Here is a 23,231-nt window from a genome sequence, read left to right as displayed (position 1 = left end):
GTATGGCTTTCAGGATTGTAAAATAAAAACTATGGTGTTATTGCACTTCTAATCTATGGTCTTAAATATCCTGATTACGATCATGTACTCCTTGTCCTTGTCCATCACATTCAACCTCCCTCGTGTCCCTCTTTTTCTGCAGTTTTGAAGGTCACCCTGTGAGATATATTTCTGAGAAATATCCTTACAGTATTACAGTAAATATAAATAATCTGTAGGCTACTGGTACAAACTTCATATTTTTAATAACAGTTTACACAAATATTTACAAATGACAGAACATGTCTAGGAAATTTACTTTTTTGAATGATTATGCTTCTTTATAATGTCAATAATATTGTTTTGAGTCACCACTGTGTCATTAGACCCTGCTTTTAATTTTGCTCTTCTCTGTTGCTCATGGAGATGAGGTGAATTAAGCAGCTGTGGAGGCAGAATTGAACCAGTGGGTTTGACTCTGTTCACTACTTCCAGAAAAAGTCGTTTGTTGTTGTTGTTGAGAAACGTGATGGCTGTACCTCTGTGCCCCAGCCGACCTGCTCGTCCCACCTATGGAAATAAAACACACAAATAAAAACTAAAAAATACCATTTGTCAACAGAAAGTAAAAAGGTGTATAGGCAGCAGTGGTACACACAACTTACATGATGTACATATTCATCCATTGAATTTGGCATGTCAAAATTAACCACTAGTCTGACATTAACCAAGTCCAGACCTCTGCCTAACACACCAGTGCTGACTACCACCTCAAAGTCTCCATCCAAAAGGCCCTGGAAAAACATATAGGCAGTGTACACGTGTTATTTTATTAGCCTTGTTGTTGACTTGTTTTATTATATTGTGGATATTATTATTCTCACCCGAATTATACGGTTGCGTTCCCACTGAGTCTTCTCAGAGTGAATTGAGACAGAGTTTAGTCCTGTCACCTTGGCGACTGCCTCACACAAGAGATCTGCTCCCAGTTTGCAGTCGACAAATACTACTACTGGAGGGTGGTATAGTTTACTGTCCTAAATAATAAAAAAAATACTGTGTTAAAGTAAAACTTGTAAAAATAATTTTTTTTGTTATTGTTATTTGTCTTAAACATACGTGAAGTATATCAAATAACTTCTTCTTCTTAGAAGGTTCCTCTACCCACAAGAGTATCTGCCTGACATTGGCACAAGGTTGATTTTTCTCCCCAACTGAAATATGAATGGGGTCTTGAACCAGTCGTGCAGCAAGCTCCTCTGTTCCTGTTGGAATAGTAGCTGAAACTAACAGAGTCTGATGGTGCTCAGGGACATGCTCCAAAACCTCCAGAACCTGCTGTTGAAAACCCATCTTCAACATGGTGTCAACCTAGAAAACACCACAATGTTTCAACTGCTAACGTCAAGCATACTTAATGTTTAGTAATAATGATAATAGGGTAAAACTGTCTTAAGATGAGACATATTCATAAACAAAACAAATGAATTTGGCATGGTTATTTTTGCATGTGTGACTGTGTGAGAGATTCCCTTACCTCATCAACAACAACAATCTCCATTGTGTCCAGAATCACTGCCTTTTGCTTGATGATTTCAATGAGTCTTCCTGGTGTCGCAATCACAATCTAAGAACACAAAAGTATATTTAAAAAATATATTTTTATATGTAAAAAAACTACAACCTAAAAGGGAAATTATAGACTGTACCTTGATGCTTCTTTTGAGGCGGTGCAGCTGTGGAGGGAGTGGCATACCACCCACTAGTAGGGCAGTTCTCATGTTGGGGAGTCCCATTATCAGTTCTTTGGCTTGTTTCTCAATTTGAATTGCTAACTCCCTGGTGGGGGTCAGAATAAGAGCCAGAGGACTGATCACAGTTTGGACCTTATTCTAAAACAAAGCACGTTAAATATAAATTCAGAACTAACGGAAAACGTCATGATTAATGTAACATCAAATAGCATACCCTTAGAGACCTTATTATCACAGGCAGTAAGAAGGCCACCGTCTTCCCAGATCCAGTGTCAGCGGTTGCAATCACATCTCTGCCACTGAGACCAACAGGAACCATCTGCATTTGTATTGGGGTCGGAGTCTCATATCCAGCCTTCTTCAGATTTGCAGCAAGTGTCACTGGAAAGTGGCAATGTTCAAATTCAACTACAGGCCTCATGACATCTTCTCCCTTTATACTGATGCCCAGCTCCTGTTGAATGCGCTTCACCTGTTCGTCAGTCAGGCCCGATATGAAAAAGTCCTCCTTGTATGAATACTCAGGTTCAGAATCACCTGCATTACAAACAGGCTGATGGGGAGATGTCCTGCCGTCTGTGAGAACACTCTCACGAATAAAGACCTCTCCCACAGTCCTCATTCCCATTTTAGCCAGATGGTTGGCTTTGCATTCAAGGCTGCAGACGTCATTATCGGTGCTATCACAAATATATTCCCCATAGCGTCCACACATAACGCAGACAGGTTCCCCAGGCTCGGGCCATCTCTGGCTCTTCTTAAATGATTTCACGGGTTCGTCCTCCTCATCTGATTCTTGTAAAGGAGATTCGTGATCGGTTTCATTCTGCGTTTTTTGGCCATACACATCGTTTTGAACATGTGTCTCGGAGCTCCCTGCAGTCTCCTCTTCATCTGTCTTACTTTTCTTCTGTAAAACCACATTTGAACTCTCACTGGATCGCTTCACCTTGAGAGCTCTTGGCATAAACATTTTTAGTTGTCATCGGGCAAACAATAACGAGATTAAAAGATGGAATACATTATTTAATTTTGAGTTGCTGTTGCAAAAAGCTTCCTCGTCAAACCTTCCACACAAACACTGGCGCACAATGATCACGTAGGCTATTGGGTCTATGACGGGAATTGTAGTCCGTAAACCGACTTGAAGGCAATGGTTACGCATGCGCAATACCCAACAAAGGTGCAGCGCTTTGGAGCCACAGTGCGGCAGAAAAACCGCACCATGGCACGTTTAGCGGAGCGGAGCCCGTAAAATGCATGCCATATTGACGCTATTTCATGAAGATGAGAGGGGGGATCTCTCGACTCAAGCGAAACAAGAATAATGGGAATATTGTTGTTCACTGTCCAAACGAAGATTTTTTTTTCATTGAAACTTGACGGGAGCTCTTCAGTCTGGTCAAACGTGAGCAATTTCTACGATTAAAGACGAGAATGGATGAAAAATAACAAGACTTGCCCTCTGTTATTGTCTTATAAATAGAAAGCGAAGCGATCACAGAAAACCTACATGTTATAACTCATCAAATGTCTTAAAACTCTACAGAGCGAGAATCCAAGCAGTCTGTTTACTCTAACAGCAATTTGTTGCATTGGAATAATAGGTGGGATGCGTCGGCGTTTGCTTCACAGGTTATAAGAAGATCCAAGGAGAAATGGGTGAAGTCCAGGACGTCAGGGATGTCAAGAGACCCTTTGTTGCTCCTGCATTGAAACCTTTTGAGCACTATGACTTTTCCAGGGCCAAAATCTGTTGCAATCTCACATGGCTGGTCTCCAAAGCATATGGGACAGGTAGGCTCTGTTTACCTGTATGATGGCTATCTCTTGACAACACTAAATAAACAGCTCTAATAAAATAATAGTTTAATTGCTTTGCTCATTAATAATTGATTAGTGTCTGTATTCTTTCAATTTTCTATTCTTTACTCTGCTGCACAAATTAGCTTTTTCAATCCAATGTCAACTTTAAACTTTGCTGTAGTGTATAGTTAATAACCTGATGTTATCCACCTAAATAATTTATTTATTTTGTTGAATACAATTTCAGTTATTATATTTGAAAAGAAAAAAACAAAGGTTACATTTGGTCTGCAGTGGTCAGAGACCCGCTTTGGCTTGACAGTGATGACAAACAGCTTATGATGTCATACAGCTCGAACAGCAAATTATCGTTATTGTATTTACAATAGTGAAGCATCTGATTTACTTCATAGTGTATTTTTGAAATGATGCTGCATGTTTTTGGATTATTCCAAAAACATGACTCCCCCCAGAGAGAAGCAGAGGACGTGAGAAAGAGGACACAGAAAAAGAGGCTTATTTCCAGATCCCAATATATGGAGATCTTGAGCCATTGCATGTCACTGTAAGCAAGATGTGTGGCCTGGAAATGTATCTGTTTACATCTGTGACCTAGCCCTTCTTTGTAATTTTGTAAGACAGTAGTGTCTATAAATGAAAAGACATGCTGTTCTTTCATGTCCTTTCAGTGAATTATACTATATTTTATACTTCTTTATTCACATTTGAAATCAATAAATTATTTATGTTATAGTAGGCTAACACACGATGGGTCTGGTGGGTCTGGTGCAGTTCAGTGCTGCTAGCTAGATGCCCTTGTTGATAACAGCCTCCTGTGATTTATTGACAAAGAGTCTGAGCAGGAGGAAGGGGGTTGTATCGCAGTGGTGTTACATGTGTACACAATCCAAAACTGAGGCACAAATATCACATGTATAAGGAAAATACATTTTTCATTGGCACTGATGAATTTTCTACATGGACTGTTTTAAAATAACAATAGAAGCAACAGTATTCCTGAGATAGATTTTGGTGAGTTAGCTGGAGGTGTTTCTCTTTGATGAGGGAATGAAGGGTGTTCCCAGGGAGCTCTCTGCTGCACAGTGCACAGATACAGACTAGTTCAATTGATCTATTTTCTACTCCCTCTGTGGTCGCTATAGAAACGCAAGTTACATATACAACTATAACCTATATCTATGTTTTTGCTGAAACTGAACGTGACATTTAAAAATAAAAAATACTGTATAATTGCAATTACATTATATAAATTATCTTGCTTTTGCTTTTATCTATCAGAGCAATGTTGAGAATCAAATGATAATTCATAAAAAAATGATCTTACATGTACCTGCAGTGTAAATGTATTGGTTGAGGTTCTTGAGTACAGTGTTGCATAAATGTGAATGAACAGTTTAATTTACGATTAGAATAAACCTCTGTGGATGTTTTATTTTTGCTTAATTTACTTTTGTAGCCTTTTCATATTTATTTTCTTATACATACTATACTAAATGTGCAATAGACAATTTAGCATAACTCCAAAACAACTATTTAGGCTGGTTAGGCTATATTGATTTTGTATCTCCCACCTTTAATCAACATTAGAGTATTACAAAAACAATAATCAGTAAATATTTTGGCAAACCTGAACAGAATTGTGCTATTGTACTTGTATATACTAGTATATTACCACCTCTAATGTACATATTTATATTGTGCATTTCTGATCTTAAAGCTAACCCTGATTGCCCTTGTCTCTTGTAGACAGTATCCCTGCAGACCTCCAGGAGCCCTTCTATACAGACCAGTATGAGCAGGAGCATCTGAAGCCCCCGGTGACCAGTCTGCTGCTGTCAGCTGACCTGTACTGCCGAGCAGGGAGCCTCATCCTAAAGACTGATGCAGCCAAACCCCTGCAGGGACATGAGGCTGTGATCCAGGCTCTGGCCCAACGCGGCCTCTACGTCACTGACCAGGAGAGACTGGTCACCGAGAGGGACCTGAGGAAGAGGCCTCTGCAGATGGTAAGAGATGTGTGTTTAAACATGTAGAACAAAAAACAAAAACAATATGTAATTTACGCAAATATCTGGTCCATGTGTTGTTTCGAGGACGTAGAGAAGAGGCACGAGGCTACAGTGCTAATACGGGGCACATTTATTTACATCAGTACAGGATCCAGCAAGACAGCATTCATTCCATTCCAGTCTAGTACAGTCCAATGTGGCTATCCTTCTGTTATAGGGAGTATTATACCTCTGATGTCATGGGTTAGGTTAACAGGGACTGAGCTAGAAGTGAGTGCCCTCAGTACAGCACAGAAATTTAGTTTCTAAGAATTAACCAGATCAAAACTATTCTCACTTCAAATGGATATATTGGCACGTTTTTGTATTTTGGTGTTAGTAGTGTTCATTACAGCACATCCTGACTGTGAGAGATGACCCCAGAGGCAGTGGATTTGGAGATCAGCCCATGTTCATTATATGGGGGCATTTTCTCAATAGGAGACTGCATTGCTTCAGTGCATTGCAATTGTAATGCAATTAGCACACAGTATGGCAGCAGTCTGTTTGTAGAGCCTTGCTGGGTTTAATTTCTCTTCTATGCTAATTCAAAACTTATTTAAGTTCATTTGGGAGTCCCAGTGCTCCCATACTGCTATCTATTGACAGGAATCATTTATTACAATCATTTAAAATTATTAAATGATTTTGAAGATGGCAAAGTTATGTCTTTGGCAGAATACATTTGTTTTTGGTTTTTTTTGTGGGTGTGTGTTGCATGGCAATTATTATAAGTTGGTATATGTTTATGTTTGTTATGAAAAACATTTTTATTCATTATGAGGAAAATACAGAAAACATATTTTTTCCTCGTGCTGCCTTCTGGGTTGTTTAAAAATTGCTTGGACAAGTAATATCCTTGATTTCCGCTTTACAATTTTGTGTGACACACCACAAAACTTGTCTTTGGAAGAAGCTTGGAATCTCATTGAGCATAATTTCTAAAAAGTTGTTTGAGATTTATTTTTTTCACCAGGCAAGGCTTAAATGTTAAAATTAATCTGAAGGTTAATGTAAGGCTATCCAGTCCATTGCTTTCAGGATTTCAATTTCTGAAAAAAATCTTGTGCATATTTATAAGAGATAGGCAGGGTAAAAGTGTGTGTAATGACATTTGAGCAAAATGAATTGGATTCAAAAGCTGCTCAAGTACAATACTGGGCAGATGAACGACAGAGAAGTTCTTAACTATTTTGAGCTGATTGAATTGAGCTGATTGAGTTGAGCTCTTGGTGATCTGAGCATCACAACTTTTTCGAAAGTCAGTCAACCATGCACGTTTGTCTATTTCCTCTGGTCTTCAGTCCTCATCGCTTCATCTTTTAATTTCTCTTTTTTCATTCTTTTGATTTTTCCTTGTATTGTTTTACTCCTTTTTTTAACATTATTTCTAGCTAAAGGCTGGGCATTTTTTCCTCATAAAGTCTTATTAAAAACAGTTACATTTGCAATACAATATAGACTTTTAATAATTTAACTTGAATACTGTCAAATTTACCCCTTCAACATCTCAATTCCAAACCACATGCTTTTATATGACAGAAGATTTGCTGTGGACTACCCAACTAAAAAGGACCAAGCATTGACTCGTGATTAAAATGTAATTACTTGAACACCAGTAATAAAACATTGCAGTGATGAGTATGTTTACGACATCATGTGTTGTTTTTATATCATAACATGTAACACAGTGAAGTCGTGATGAATGAAAGACTGACAGCTCAGGGGGAGATGATCTATTATTTAGAGGTCTTTTCCAGTACTGAGGAGGTGAGCAGAAGTGTCCAGGGATATGTGCTCAAAGAGGTAGAACAAAGAGTGTTTTTGTATCCTGTTAAGGCTGAGTGGTTTAATGGCTGCATTCTTAGAAGAGGAGCGCCATTGTGTTTGATACAGTGTATGGTAGACATTATAGCGGCTGGATCCCTGAAGTGTTTTCCTTCAGTTTAATGAAGAGTGGATAATGACGTATTTGCAACTGCCAGAAGTACCACAGCTTCAGCACGTTAATAACATGATGAGATAATGTTTACTATGTATTGACTGTATAAACTTTTGAAATTCTTCATTCTCTTTTGTGTTTTACCATGTGATGATTCTGGCTTTTGATGAATTTGACTGCACCTTCACCCTCAGTCGCCTACACACATTATGCAGTGTAAGACTCACCTCCATCTGTGATTTGATGTGGAGGCGGCATGGAAATTAAAATTTTAGTCTAGCATGTCGTTTTAGGATTACTATGAAAATAACAATAGCCTTCAGTCATTTCCAAACATCTTTTAGTTTGAAAAATTACAATGTTTTTTTCTATCTATCAGTATTATTTAATATATTCAAACACCTTACAATTGTTTAACTCTATTCATGTACATAACATAGATCTTGCATATTAAATGTTTAGTTTATATTGTGCTGTATCATGATTGAGATTTTATTGGATTTTTGTTCTGTAATCATTTAGTCAATTAATCAGTCAACTAAATCTTTTATTATTTGACTATGTATTATTTTGTTGCATGGAATGAGTTAGCAGAAGTGATTTGACTACCTTTACTACTACTGTTTCCTAGTACTTTTTTGTATACATAGCAGTTTTAGATGAATAATCAATGCACAAGGCTTGTTTTCATTTGACCAAGAATGTCTGCTAAATGTTTGCTGCCGTAACAGTAAATACATGAGAGGACTGTCCCTATTCCTTCCATTGTTCTTTAAAACAAACTCTTGTGACCCATCTGAATTGTTAGAGGTACAGACATGATCAAAGCATGGGAAGCAGACTGCTCCATTATTTACTTAAAGGGATGTTCCTGGATGTAGGCATTTCCTCCTCATAATCTGAGGTTCAATTCAGTCATTATTGTGATTTTTGGAGAAGTATTATGATTGCGACTGATGTGTGAGTTACATTTCAAAAGGATTCTGTACAAAGTTCACATTTCAAACATGTCCAGAAGAATTCACAAAAAGACAAAAAAGAAAGATGGGACATTTCATTTTTTGTGAGGGAACTATGGAAAAAATGCAAATTGAGCCTATTCAAGTTGCGGTTTGATTTTATTGTGATTAGTTTTGCAGCCCTAACTTGGCTCTTATTTAATTTTATTTATTTGTCCCTATTTACCCAAGTGCTCTATTAGTGGACACCCCTATAATCTTGGTAATGTTCAGTTGATATAACATTCTTGTAAAATACCCTAATTCCAGTTTGCATTCTTGCTTAACAGATTATCTTGTGTGACATGGCTACATTGACGAAAACACTTTTCATCCTCGTCTATGTCCGCCTCTTATGTAGCCCTTATTGAGCAGGCGCCTGGTTTCCATGGTTACACCGAGTGGAGAGGCTGCTGGGGTGTGCGCGTGAGTAGGTGTATGAGATAGAGAGAGAGAGTGGGGGTGCTCGCTGCATATGTCGCTATGTTTCTGCTACGTGGAGATGGGATGGGGGTGTGGTGAAGCTAAGTCCATTCTGCATGCTAGGCTCACCACAAACCCTGATTTTCACAAGCAGGGAATAGTATCCTGTAGACTACATCAGCTAGCACACGCCCACTTCCACACAAAAAACAGGAGTTGCACCAAAATTGACCTGAATTTCTAGACAGATAGAGATACAAAGCCATCTCGACATCAGACTGTCTTTTAATGTTTCCTTGTGCATTATGTCACAAACAAAGGCAGAGGGAGCAGCAGGGTGGAAGGGAAGCCCAGCCAAGTACGCTGTGTTCCCGTCGTTGTCTGATCTGCTCGCTGCCAATGGCCCCAACTCCCAGGACCAGCTCTGTGGATAGGCTCATTAGGAGATGATGTGTATAGCCTATAGCATTTTTCAGATCAACTTTCAGATGGATTAGGTTTTCATTCAAGTTATTTTGCACAAAATGAGCACATTAAAGCCAATTAGCAGCAGGTGATGCTTAGGTTGAATAGCATTTTGTGAAATTTAAATGCCCTTTTTATTTCCTGAGCCATAACATTTTGAATGAAAATATAATGTTGTCTGCATTTTCAGGGTAGTCGCGGGGATTTAAAAGTCTTAAAAAGGTCTTAAATTTCATGTTCCTAAATTAAGGCCTTAAAAAGTCTTACATTATATTGTCCAAGTCTAATTTTTTTCACAAATGTCTTAAATTTCATTAGCCTATTTTGTTGTATACTCAACCAGTCTGAAGTGTAATGTTAATTGGAGGGAGGAAAAAAACAAGAACGTGAAATCACATGAATGAATGTCTAATTTGAAGTATTCACAAACAATACTTTGGTTTGTGGCACTGGGTAAACAATCCGTACAGTGGAGGAAAACGTTGGATGGATCACGGGGAAGTGTAGGTTTAGTCCACAGTGGCTCTTAGATTCTAGATGTAGTACCGTAGTTGGTTGGTCATTATTAGAATTGGATCTGGAGTTTTTCACCTGCATAATGAGTGTGATGTTGGTCTTAATTTTCATTTAAGTGGTCTTAAAAAGGTCTTAAAAACTCTTAAATTTGGGGTAGTCAAACCTGGGGATACCCTGATTTTGAAAATGCTGTATATTTCATTTCAGTGTGTGTGGTACATATTAGAAAATCCTTACCTTATATTCTAATGTTATTTCCACATGGTCTTGACAAGTATTTTTTTGTGGAACACACCAAGATTTGTGTGTATCTTAATTGCTGGTTTAGTAAAATATAAGAATTATCAAGAGCTGTCATTTCACATAGCATTTTTAGAAGTGAATTGTGTGTTAAATCATTTTCTGGTTGGAAATAGTTTTCACACCTGAGCCAGTATGAGTCATAATGCATATGTAACACATATAATCCATAATGACCTTATCTGGCTCCAAGCAGAGGGTTACACTGGGATCATGTTTAATACGATTATGTTGAACAAGTCATTATAGTGTTCCTCTATTTTACATTTGTTTGAATTAAAACCATTAGTTTAAAAATGAATCCATTTGAGCTTTGGATTTATTTATATCAGTAAATCCTGTTGAATGTGCTCAAATATTAACAGTGTCAAAAATGAATATGTTTTTCAAGACTTACACAATCAGAGGTCAGAGGGACAATAATGCAGTACAGTTACTGGAAGAGCTGACAAATGTAACGCAACGATAATTTTTTAATATATTGTGCAGCACTACACTGAACTCCACTTGATGAATGACTCCACAAGCATACAAAGCGCATACCTTTGTTTGACACTTTATATTCTAGTACATCTAAAGGAGCAGTGGTAAAAATACCTTTCAGCCTAAACCAACAACACAGAGCAAACACCAGTCAGTTGGGGTGGGTAGTGGAGACCTGCTAAGATGCAAGGTCAAAATAAGATCTCTCCTCTGAGTGCCCAAAAGTTAGCATCAAGCTTTCCTTCCATTTGCAGTCTTATTTTAGAAACTGTTGGTCTTTTTTGGTGCATAGTGTCCACTTCTGTACTTTTGAAGTTTTTTCTTGCTCAGCAGTGGTGCACCTTTTTGACTAATAGGGAATGCCTTCCTCTTATGTAAAGACTAAAATGATGAGCCTAAAATCTTAAATATTCATTCATTTACATAAATCATGAGAAAATATTATAAAATAATTATAAATAGCCACTCAGCAAGGCCAGGTATGACCTTCCAAAAAAGTAATGTGGCTGAGTGCATTTCTGTGTCCAGCAGACTCCAGCTGAGTCGGCATGAAATGACCTGAGGCAGAAGGATTCAGTTTTAGACAACTCCCAACAGAGCAGATCCAGTGGGAGTGTACTCTGTAGCACACCTCACTGTTCAGTCTTGGACTATGTAGTCCTTTAATTCTCTTAAACTGTCATGGAGTCAGCTAAACCAGCAGAAACAATTTGCTTGTTGATCAGATTATAATTGCATCTTCAAGTGCGCATGTGTTGCTGTTGATTCAGAGAGAAAGTATGAGGAAAAAGTCAAGAGGTAGAGTTGAGAAAATGTTGAAAGTTACTGAGTTAAAGTTAAAGAGTGCTGAAAATAGATAGGAATGTGTACTGATACTTCAGAGGAACAGGTAGAGATCATGGGTGACTTATGGCTCGGAGGATAACAAATAAAGTATGTTCCTGCAAGTTTGTAAAATTTGCTCCAATACAGATTTACAGACGCAGCTCTTAGCGTCAAAATTAGACTGGGGTGTTCTGTTCGCATCCAGTTGGAAACTGTTTTATCCACCGGGAATCAGGAAGTGCACTGGTTGCATGCTAATGGTTGTTATCATTATGGTGAATAATTAGGATGAAATATATTAAGAAAGGAATAATTTAAGCATTGTTCCTAACCGTAATAAACTAGTTCTGTTTTTCATGTTTTAAGACGGTAGAAATCAGGTACAGTTCCTTTAACTATTACTGTATTAATCAATCCTGAATTTTATTTTGTTTTTTTAACCATATCTTTGTGTGGTAAACCCTAAAACTGAACCTTTTTTCTGCCTCGTTCAGCTGTTCCTATAGATTTCTTTTTGAGTCTTGTCTCACCTCTGGACTGTATTAAAGATTAATGGATGTCCCCAGGTACAAATCCAGACAAAAACACAAAGCTGTAGTACAATAAAAGCAGGATATTTACCATGAAGGAGAAGCTTCTTCTCCTGAGAAATCAATATGAGATTTATGGCCCCAATCCTCTTACATGAGAGAGAAAAGCCAGAGCTTATGTATACTGTCATAGGTGTATGCTGTATCAGATTTAAGTGAAAGATGGTTCAAATCTCCCTATTATTAGGAGAAAATGGGGTATCATATAATAGAAGGCTTGTTTCCTTCTTGGTGTCATCGGGTTGCAAAACATTATGTAACTGAATAGTGCTAAATAGCTGGCAGTGTTTCACAAGGCAGATGGAAGATATGGATTCATGCAGTTGTGCTAGCGTATAGTAGGACTCAGCAATTCATCAAATTTTAATCACAGTCTAATTGAATATCGTAATTGGCTTGTTTATTTGACAGGTCTATAGCTAATTGCAGCAAATGCATGTTTTTTGGAGGAGACTTAAGACTTTGGAAAAAAATAAATGCAAATGGGTTTATTTAAAAAATCTCCCTCTATTCCCATTTAAAGTGATGGTTATGTAGTTTGCATGAGAAACCATAAAAATATAAATGAAAATCAAGTTTGGGCTCTATTGTCCAGATCTAGTGTCAAGTAAAGTGACTGAAACATATGTTCTTGGCACAGCTAAAGGAGGTAGACGTTAGTGCAGTCTAAATCACAGAGTAAACTTAATAACTCAACAGAGGAGATTATAAAAGGCTAGATAAGATGAATAAGAGTACAGAGTGGTCTTGTCTTTGGGCAGTAGAAGTACAGAGGAGCTACAGTATCTGTGTGTTAGCTTCCCTCTGGCTGGAAGCGCCTGTTCTTCCTCCCCCACAGATCCTCATCCATGCGTTTGATGAGGTCTCTCTCTTTCACTCATGTTTCTGGATGCCGTATATATAAGGCCATGTGTGTGAATGCTGTACAATGCAGTACATAATTTTCTTTAAAATAGGAGCAGGGATTTCAGTACCAGTTATTTGGTGAAACTCAGAATGTTGGAATTCACTGTAAAATGAATTGTTAGACTAGAAACAGTACTGTGGTATACTTCTATTTTTTGTATTGTGAAAATTAAAGCTGAACAATTTCAGAAAATATATAATTGTGATTTATACTGATCTAATCTGTTCACAGTGCACACTTTAAACATATTCAGGCATTCATGTTTGACAAAAGACTGAAATGAACTGAACTAAGACTAGAGTCCCATATTTGCTTCTCACAGTATATTAATGTGATTTACTAATTAGTCTGTGTGTATGTGTGCGTGTGCATGTGTGCGTGTGCGCATGTGTGTATGTGGCCAGTGCAAACAAGATTAGTTGTTCTTGTTATTTGATCTCATCAGACCACAGTGGAGGAAATCTATATCCACGAATGAATCAAAGGAGCAGACAGGAAAAAGGCCTCTTGGGCAGGACACTGATCCCAGAGCCATTTTTAAATTGCCTTTGTCTGGAGTTTATCATCTTGTTGTCAAAATAAGATACAAACTTGAAACTGTTCTCTGTAATCAATGGCTTCAGTTGTTTTCTCTGGTTCATTGTTTTCTCTGTTTAGAAGGGATCAATTAAAGCCAATAGAAAACAGCGGAGTAGTATATAATTAAATGGGCTGAGTTGCCAGATACAAAAATTAAACCCCACCGCTAAAGCTTACAGCACTGCTAATGTAATGCTAATCCACATAAATTTATGTGGCTTTTTAGAGCTTTTTTACCCATTTTATAATTGTTTCCCAATGTTGTATTTGGAGTGATTTGTACATGTTTGAACAATCATTAATTGCTTATTTTCAAGATGTAATTTTGCCTGTTAACTCCCATTTTCCATTTCCATTCCATTCGTGTAATATTAACTATATATCAAACACACAAAGCACAATATGTCTTCTTTAACATCTTATGAAAAGTATAGCTCAATTGGAAATAGTTACCGGTCTTCTGATTTTGACTGTAACTGATACAAGAAATCATTTTTAAAACAACTCACTGTTGACACAGACTAGTAACCTTGGATCATATTTGTATAAAAGATCTTTACACTGTAACCATGTTTTATAAATGTTGTGTTTTGTTTTTCAGAGTGCTCATCTGGCCATGATCGACACACTGATGATGGCGTACACAGTGGAGACCGTGAGTGTGGAGAAAGTCATGTCCTGTGTCCGTCAGTATTCTTCCCCAGACTCTGAGGAGGAAACGCCGTACGACACAGAGGACACTGTTACAACCTGGATCAACAAGGTACACAGTGCTATTTTATGAACTGGAATCAACTGGTGTATTTAAATAACTATACATGTTTATTGAGGCTAGGTCATTGTTTCCCAAATTTTTTGTTCAGACTATGGTGGCACAAATACTTGGCAAAACACTTTCCTTCCTATTAATTATAATTTCTTCTTCTTAAAAATTTTATACATTTCATAAACATTAACAGGACAGACAGAGATGGTCCGATTTCTTCCTCCAAAGTAGGGATTGACTGTAAATGTCTACGGCAACATATCTTTGGAATATCATTGGAATTTTTTGGACAGTTTGATAAAAACTTTATTAACTGCATAGCCCCACATTTAGAGTTTCAATTTTGTCTCTAACTCATGTAACAGATGTAATTAGTAAAATATATAAGTAACATTTTGACATGTTCAGATGTTGTTTTATTGCACCAACATCCCCCTGAAGCATACCATAAATCTAATGTAGCAACATGCTCTATTAGTTTGCATTTTACGACTTTATTGTTGAGTGTATATGTTGTCTATCGAGGAAATGCTGACAGCTCTCCATACAAAGCCAGTGAGCCCAGTCTGTTTACATTCCTTTGGTGGGAACCTCTGCTGTCACACTCACTGCACACCACTAACACACTCCAGCAAAAGCTTCCAGCTATGTGGTGGATAGACCCTACCGGCCAGACATATGGTGCTCTGTTGTGTCCTCTTTGAAATGAAAAATGAAACAGTGAAATACAAAGACTCTTATATTTATGTAGCTACACTACTGTTTTGTTATTAGTGATATTTAAAACAAGGTCTCGATGAGAAAGCTGAACACCCGATACAAATTTCAATATATATATATATATATATATATATATATATATATATATATATAGTATAATAATGATGTTGATATTTCAAAAAAAGTCTTATTTAAATTTTCATGTGTCATGTTTTTTGTTATGTTTTTTTTTTGTTTTTTTTTTTTCAGGTAAACGAGTATCTGAAAGACATTTTGATCCAGGAGCAGAAAATAAGAGAAACTCAAAACTCAGATCCAGCTGGAGCTCCTCGGGTAAATCATGTTTATTTAATTATATAAGTCATATAAGTCATGTATTATTTTAAAGTCCCAATGTCATTCCCTATCAGTTATTTTGTCAGGCAGTCAGCCATGTAATCCCAGATAACAGAAGCCATGTTATTGTTTGAATTACAGACAAAGAATAACTTCCGTCGTAGTGAATGAGATAAAGAGACACACCATGCGACATGCTTAACATCACTTCATATTAAGATCAAGATCTTCTTTATCCACCATGATGACTTTACAAGCTCCTCATGTGCCTTAACTAATAGTTCATAGCTTAACAGTCTAATTAAACCAGCAGGCGTACAGTGCAGGGTCAGTCCAGCTTGTAGTTTACTGTGTTACATAACCAACTTTGCTCAGGGCAGTTCTAATGTCATATGACTACTGTGTTCAAAGTGTGCATGTGCAGGCAGATATAGCAATGCCATTTACAGGAGGCAGCTGGAGTGAACTCTGCTGAATTATTCACTGGTCTGGACCAAAGGTAGTAGTGCTTTGGTGATGCAATGCAGAATATTATATTGCTTTAAAATGACTTTCTTTATTTAGTTACATAAAATCATACTGCCAGGCCTATAAGGTATGAGCACTGTGTGATATTATAGCAATGTGTCCTTCACTAAGAACCACAATTTGTAATGTAATTCTGGGTTTGACAGCAAAACACCCCTCTATCCCTTAAAATTATTCTTAGATATTTCAAACAAAAGCTGTAATATAAAGTAATTTTAAGTCATGAAAATCAAATCAATAATATATAAATGTTAAATCCTACAAATGAAAATGAGATAGTTAAAATAGTAAAACAATTCAAACCAAAAACATCCAAAGATGCAGCTGGCCTAGACATGAACCTAATCAAGAATACAATAGAGCTCATAGCAGATCCACTGACACATATATGTAATCAGTCATTTAAAATGGGCAAATTTCCAGATAAAATGAAAATAGCAGTGTGTTTCCAGTATACAAAAATGGGGAAAAAAAATATATTTTCAACTATAGACCAATTTCAATACTCTCTCAATTCTCAAAAGTAATAGAAAAAATATTTGTTCATCGATTAGATAAATTCATAGAAAAATATGAGCTCCTAAGTGACCATCAATATGGATTCAGGAAAAATCGTTCCACCTCAATGGCTGTTATGGAATTGGTAGAAAATTTATCTACAGCAATTGATTCAAAGAAATACAGTGTGGGTATCTTTATTGACCTTAAGAAGGCTTTTGATACCCTCGATCATAATATATTATTACAAAAATTAGAAAGATATGGACTGCGAGGACCTGTGCATGCCTGGCTACAAAGCTATCTACAAAACCGATACCAGTATGTTGAAATAAATAATAAAAAATCTGTATTGTTGAAAGTAAATTGTGGAATTCCACAGGGCTCGACGCTTGGGCCAAAACTATTTATTATGTATATAAATGATTTATGTTCGGCATCAAAAATGCTCAATTATGTGCTCTTCGCAGATGATACCAGCCTCTACTGCTCAGGTGAAGACCAAAGGCAGCTTTTTCAAATGGTGGAGAGGGAGCTGCAGAAAATTAAAGTTTGGTTTGATATTAATAAATTATCGCTAAACATAGAAAAAACTAAATTTATGGTATTTGCAAAGCGAAAAGTACAAAATCATGTACAAATTATGCTCAATAATACACCACTAGAAAGAGTCTTTCAAAATACATTTTTAGGAATAACCATAGATCATAATTTAAACTGGAAATCACACATAAATACAATTAGGAACAAACTATCCAAAGTGATCACAATTATATATAAATATAGATATACCCTAGATAAAAACAGTCTTTTTTATTATATATAACTCGCTGGTAATGCCCGACAGAACCTACGGTATTGAGATTTGGGGCAATACATATAAGACGAATACAAAGCCAATCTTTACCCTACAAAAAAAGGCAATAAGAGCAATCACATTATCAACTTATAACGAACCAACCAATGCATTATTTATAAACCTTCAAACGCTGAAATTTTACGATTTAGTCGACCTGTACACTCTTAAAATCATGTTCAAAGTAAAATCGTTACAGAACATGTTCAAAATCCGAAAGAGCCGATATGAGCTCAGAGGCACGACCATGTTTATTAAAAAGAAAATCAGAACAAACATTATGAAATTTTGTATATCTGTTAAAGGGGTGGAGCTCTGGAACAACTGTACAGAAAACCTAAAATTGTGCACCACTTTCTTTCACTTCATAAAGAAGTTTAAATGTTTAACTCTGGACAGATACATGAAATATGAGACTTAGTTTGTGCTGTAATACTTTGTTGTTCTGTTACTGATTAGCTTGTTTCTTCCTGCTGTATTTATGAAGATGAACTGGTGTCAAGATGACGCTCTGACAAAGGAATAAAGGGTAGGCATAATAAGCTTAAGCTTCAGCCTGCACCTTTTCGGTCTGTATATGTTAAATATGACTGTTTATGAATTAATGTCAAAATATACCTGTGACCGAAATAAATAAATGAATGAATAAATGATAATAAAAAAGAAGGAAAGATATAAGAATGATGCATGATTGAAAGAATAAAAGGGGAACAGGAAATTATAGGTAAAATAAAATACTTAAGTAAGCATAAGAAAACTGTATTATGGACATAGAATTAAGAATAGAATTTAATAATAATAACAGAATTAATTATAATTAAGAAAACTTGTACAATGCTTTATCACAGTAATTATACCTGCAATTCCGTGCACACTTGGCCACTTTAAGAAACAATAAAAAGAAAATTAACAAAAAAGGCAAATCCTCCAATAAAGTTGCCTCAAAGAAACTTCGTTCAGGATCAGGAGATGGGTTCTTTGGCATTATTGCAATCTTTCCTGAGGGTGGGTCAAATGCAGAGGACACATTTTTACCTTTACACTATCCTTGTTATAGAAATGTGTTAGAAAATCTTTTAGAATATTATTACATTTCTTTGTAGAGGATTCCACACAATACTGCTTGGTTGTTGAAAGGAAAGACTGGGCGTATCACCTGTTATCATCTTACCATCGTTTGTATTATTATTATTGTGGCTAAATGAGGCACTGAAGATGTCTGACGTAGTTCAACTCGTGTTCAGCTGGTTAAGTCAAAGAAAATGTTGTTCTGAACAGGTATTCATCAGAAAAATTACTTGCTTCCTCACATGGCCAGAGATTCATAAACAGCACTGCATATAATTATGTAACAGAAATATGACTTTTCATATTATCTGTAATCACTATCCCTTTGCTTTCTATGTGGTGGATAGTCTATGAATACAGCGAGTACATTGTTGGTTGTTCACAATCCACTGCATTTATTAGAACAAGGACACTATCTCCTAGGTCACTTTATTGATTAGTTAGATATTGATAAATCATTAGTCACTAACATGAAGGGAAAGAGGTGAAGGCAAATGAGGTGAAGTTTTCAATTAAGAATATTGAAACATATAAACACTAAGCCAGACACGATAACAAAAGTGAAGCAGGATATATTGTGATAGAGACATATAAAGATAAACAATAATACTGAATCTACTTTATGCCACTCACACAAAACAGGATGATTTCAGTGAAATTTTTTTTTAAATATACACTATCATTGAAAGGCCTGAGCTGCAAAAAATAAATAACAGAAGGAACCAATAATTCACCATAGAAGTCACTTATTCAACCCTCTATGGCTCAAAGTAACATGCTACAACTAAAACAACTAAATTCTTCCCATTCTTGCAAAGACTTTGTACACCTGATAAATGATGAGCTCCAAAAATTATCGTTCCACTTATTATATATTGAGCAATAACCTGTTATAGTAAATATTGTGACCCTATAACCTCTTAGAAAATTGACTTTGTCAATTCTACAATTCTGCATTTTCATTCTTCTTTCATTTTCACATGCATATAGAAAGACTGAATCATTGTGTTATTACTGATGTGCACCTGGACATCAATGTCAACAAAGTCATTGAAGCTGTAATATGACTTAGAACTGACTCGTGTATTTCAGCCTTCTTATACATCCTCATCCACACATCTCCCCTCCTCTTCCTCTGTCTTCGGTCTGACTGCAGTGTGAGTCATGCACGCAGCCTGTGTGTCACTCAGATAGCTCCCAGAACAACAGCACTTAGACACTACCACGGGTCAACCTTCTGTTTTTACCAAATAAAAATGTGCTTCAGAACAGCAGTGAGGCTGCTGCGAGGGCCAAACCAGGACAAAGAGGAAAGGCTAATCCTTTAAGAAAATGCTGAGCTGCAGATTTCCTGGCCATGTCTGGAAGAGGGGAATGAAGAACATAGCTGTGTATGCTGCATGTTCATCTCTAAACTTTAAAACTGCTATACTTGCAGACTGCATCATCAGTACTGCTACAACACATCAGAATAAGTGTTACTGATTTGAGAGGGATTTGTTCAGAGACAGAGCAGTAATTAAATAAAAAAATGGCAAATGCGTTTTGTGTTTTTGATGAGAAAAGGGCCTTTGATTAACAGTTCTACGTTATCTGGATACATTTTGATTTTTAAACAAAGGCACATTAGAACTAGTAGCACAAATCGACTGAAAAAAGAATGTCTGAATATCTACCGCCTTACATGTACTGTGTACTTATCACAGTATTATATCATATCATTACAATTTTTTTCAGTTCACTGATGCCGCACTCTTGTTTCTATGGATATGTCCTTCCTGCTTGGAATGTTCCACAGTATGATATTAAACAGATCTGCCTTACATGTATTCAAATAAAGGGAGGTTTTATTGCTCAAAAATACCTAGAAAAACAGCCATTCTGACTGTGAGTGGGGTTGCCTCTCCTCAGATCTGACCAGTAACTTCACCTGGCTTGATTTCCATGATAATAGAAAGGTTTAATGCCATACTGTGAAACATTTCTGACAAAACAATTACATCTCCATAGAGAGAAGCAGGCGGACCTTCCAAAAGAAAAGCCATACAGTACAAGTGTAATGTAAGCATGTACTTGTCATTGTTACCTACATTACTTTACTATCAAATAGACAATTTTAAGTTTTGGTTTCTACTAGCGTTAGTGTCATTATTCCAGGCAGTCATGGATTTATAATAGAAAAGCACAGTACAAAGTCTTCATATTTCTCACAAGTCTCTTCCTTGCCTTTGAAGTCAAATTTGACCGTAGAATTTTGTCTGACACTTACATTTGGGGCTCTGATAACTTTTGGTAGAGAGGGAATTTAACAGCAGGAAACCTTTTTTCTCCACAATCAGCTTACAAAGTTGGCACAAGCTGACATTTGTGCCTCCTAATGCAATGTGATTGTCTTAACTTTTGAGCTTGAAAAGAGTAGAAACTTTTGGGTTTTTCTTCAACTGCCTCTTGCAACATAGACATTTTCAAAACACTTTAAAGGTGCATTGTGTAACTTTCACAACTTACATTATCAAATTGTTCATGGAGACCAAATCAAATCAAGTTACAGTTCAGATTTGTGGAGAGGCGACCCCGCACACAGTCAGAATGCCTGTTTTTCTCTTTATTTTTGAGCTATTTAACCATGTGTAATTGCATAAATGTAAGGTAGAGCTGTTCAATGTCATACTCCAGACAGAGCTATGACATCTCCATTGGAACAAGCAGGTGGCCAACCAAAAACCAAAAAAGTTACATAGTGCACCTTTAAATAACTTCACTGCTACTTATTTACCTCAGCCCTGTGTTCTGTGTCTCTGTTGCTGCCCTGTCTTGTTCCACCAATTGCATTCCAAACTAATCTTGCACAAATGTTGTCTTTCTTCTTTTGCTTTGCTTTTGCAGTCTCCAACCAAGTGGTATATGAAGCTTGTGCCTGTAAGTCTACTAATGAACGCTTTGCTGTTTTTTCTGTGACCAAGGACCATATTAACCACCATCTACCTTTGTGCTTGACCCTATGATTTCCTATATAAACCAGAGAGCTATATGTTTTGTGTTATTAGTTTGTAGTTGTGTAATACATTCAAACATCCCTTTCTTACTATATCACAAAAGGTGACCAGTTCCATTTCAATCTATGTAAAGAAAATATCAAATAAAATAACAAAATGTGTTGTTTTGCCTCTTTCTTCTCCCAGGCTCGTTACAGGAAAGAGCAGAGCGGCTCACAGCCAGTTCCCTGGATCCCTCCTGTGGACAACCTGCTCAAGGACAGCTCGGATGGCTCTGCTCTGGCCTCTCTGCTGCACTTCTACTGCCCTCAGCTGCTGCCATTGGGGGGTGAGCAATATTTGTAATATTAGTACAGTAATATTGTTACTGTTACTCTACTCTATAAGCCTTGTTATGTCAAAGAGAACTCAGGGAATGGGTGACAAAAAGAAGATTTTTTTCACCATTATTACAGTGGTGATGATGAAATATTACCTTTACTCTTGTTTGGAGGTCACACTGCAAGTTTCTGTTCTCAGTATAGACAGTACACTCAATATTCAAGTTTAGCAAATCTCCAAAACAGCAAATGCAATATTACAATTTTGACCCATATTGTTTTACATTTTAATTGCCATCCAAACAAATTTCATACACAAAATGAGTACAGTCTGAGATAATGAGAGAAGAGTCACAAGTATAGGTGTCCTTCATTGATGCCTACTTTCTCTGCCTCTACAGATATCTCCCTGAAAGAGAACATGACACTGGCTGATAAACTCTATAACCTGCAGCTCATCCAGGACTTTTGCAAAGACAACTTAAACAGCTGCTGCCACTTCAGTCTCGAAGACATGCTGTATGCCTCCTCCACCATCAAGGTACACTGTTACTGTTACCTCATTTAAGTTTGGTAGACTGTAAAATGGTCATTACAGCTTAGCAGATAATGCAATGTCCTTGTTACAAGAATCTAAATAGTGTGTTTGCACAGTGTACAGAGTAGTTATTGAGTATTGGTTGTAAAGATAATAATTACTATACCCTTACAGCACAAAGTAAATCATCAAGCTGCCGAACATGTAACAATAGGATAACTGCTTGACTGTAGTTTGACTTGTGTCTTGTTTTTAAATCAGTTTTACTCTGCTATAAAAAATAAAATATACAACTGTGGTTTAGGATACAGCAAATGAGAATACAAGATGTTGTAGAGTGCTCAGAGAGAGGCTGAAATTGGAGAAATGACTTGCTCTGGAACCCAGTGTGGTGACACACGCAGTGGAAAAATCCATTCAACCCTCAGATCTGACCACACACTGGGGACAATTACACAGTTCTTCTAGTTTGGTTTTCCCTAATTTCTTGTTGCACTCTCCCTTTCTCGGATGAGATTTCACATTCTTTTTCTATTTTTTGATTTGGAATCTGACCATTTTATTCTCATCTTGTAGATTCATCATTTTCCACCACTTATTCTTTCTAGTGGTAGTGGGTAGCTACGGGTGCCTATTGCAGTAGCTATGGACCTCCGGTGAAGTAGGCCTTTGATGTTGGGCTGTATGCCTATAGTCATACCTGTAGATCAGTTTCTCTGGGTGCCACATTATCGCTCCTGACTGTGATGGGGGCTGGGGTCAGGTAGGCTGTTGTATGACCCTGACGACACAGATTATATTCCTGATGACACAGATTATATTCTTTGAAAACCGCCACGCTTTCTTTACATATTTGACAAACTGCACAGTTCTTACACTGAACAAAAAAATAATAGTTGTCCACTGTTCTTTGAAAACTCTGCGCTCTCTGTCAAGTTCTTGTACTTAGCCATTTTGCTGTCCTTAACT

General features: G+C 36.9%; 2 protein-coding genes across 2 annotated transcripts in view; one reads left to right on the top strand and one right to left on the bottom strand.

Annotated features, from left to right (window-relative positions):
- Positions 1 to 226: 226 nt before the first annotated feature.
- On the bottom strand, positions 227 to 3,184 carry ddx59 (DEAD (Asp-Glu-Ala-Asp) box polypeptide 59). The gene is made up of 7 exons (XM_020924829.2): positions 1,948 to 3,184; positions 1,689 to 1,871; positions 1,517 to 1,606; positions 1,099 to 1,350; positions 864 to 1,016; positions 645 to 773; positions 227 to 549 (listed from the first exon to the last, which is right to left on the bottom strand). Exons 1-7 carry the CDS (start codon positions 2,704 to 2,706, stop codon positions 295 to 297), a joined length of 1,821 nt encoding a protein of 606 aa, XP_020780488.2. The 5' UTR covers positions 2,707 to 3,184; the 3' UTR covers positions 227 to 294.
- Positions 2,761 to 23,231, top strand: part of camsap2a (calmodulin regulated spectrin-associated protein family, member 2a) — a 32,611-nt gene continuing 12,140 nt past the window's right edge. Inside the window, exons 1-7 of the mRNA XM_055165011.1 lie at positions 2,761 to 3,141; positions 3,369 to 3,530; positions 5,307 to 5,566; positions 14,238 to 14,399; positions 15,372 to 15,455; positions 21,591 to 21,732; positions 22,126 to 22,265. Of these exons, the coding sequence (XP_055020986.1) occupies positions 3,392 to 3,530; positions 5,307 to 5,566; positions 14,238 to 14,399; positions 15,372 to 15,455; positions 21,591 to 21,732; positions 22,126 to 22,265 (927 nt within the window). The 5' untranslated portion in view covers positions 2,761 to 3,141; positions 3,369 to 3,391. The remainder of the gene's footprint in view (positions 3,142 to 3,368; positions 3,531 to 5,306; positions 5,567 to 14,237; positions 14,400 to 15,371; positions 15,456 to 21,590; positions 21,733 to 22,125; positions 22,266 to 23,231) is intronic.

This window comes from Boleophthalmus pectinirostris, unplaced genomic scaffold, assembly GCF_026225935.1.
Source record: "Boleophthalmus pectinirostris isolate CB_2022bp ecotype Guang Dong unplaced genomic scaffold, ASM2622593v1 HiC_scaffold_7, whole genome shotgun sequence".
NCBI lineage: Eukaryota > Metazoa > Chordata > Actinopteri > Gobiiformes > Gobiidae > Boleophthalmus > Boleophthalmus pectinirostris.
Note: the sequence above shows the minus strand (reverse complement) of the source record. Positions and strands in the feature narration are given on the sequence as shown.

Excerpts from the sequence above, each read along its gene's own strand:
- ddx59 (XM_020924829.2), bottom strand. The coding sequence starts at position 2,706 with ATGTTTATGCCAAGAGCTCTCAAGGTGAAGCGATCCAGTGAGAGTTCA. Across the intron at positions 1,872-1,947 it reads TGATAATAAGGTCTCTAAGG|AATAAGGTCCAAACTGTGAT; the intron begins GTATGCTATTTG and ends GCTTTGTTTTAG. Across the intron at positions 1,017-1,098 it reads AGTTATTTGATATACTTCAC|GACAGTAAACTATACCACCC; the intron begins GTATGTTTAAGA and ends TTTATTATTTAG.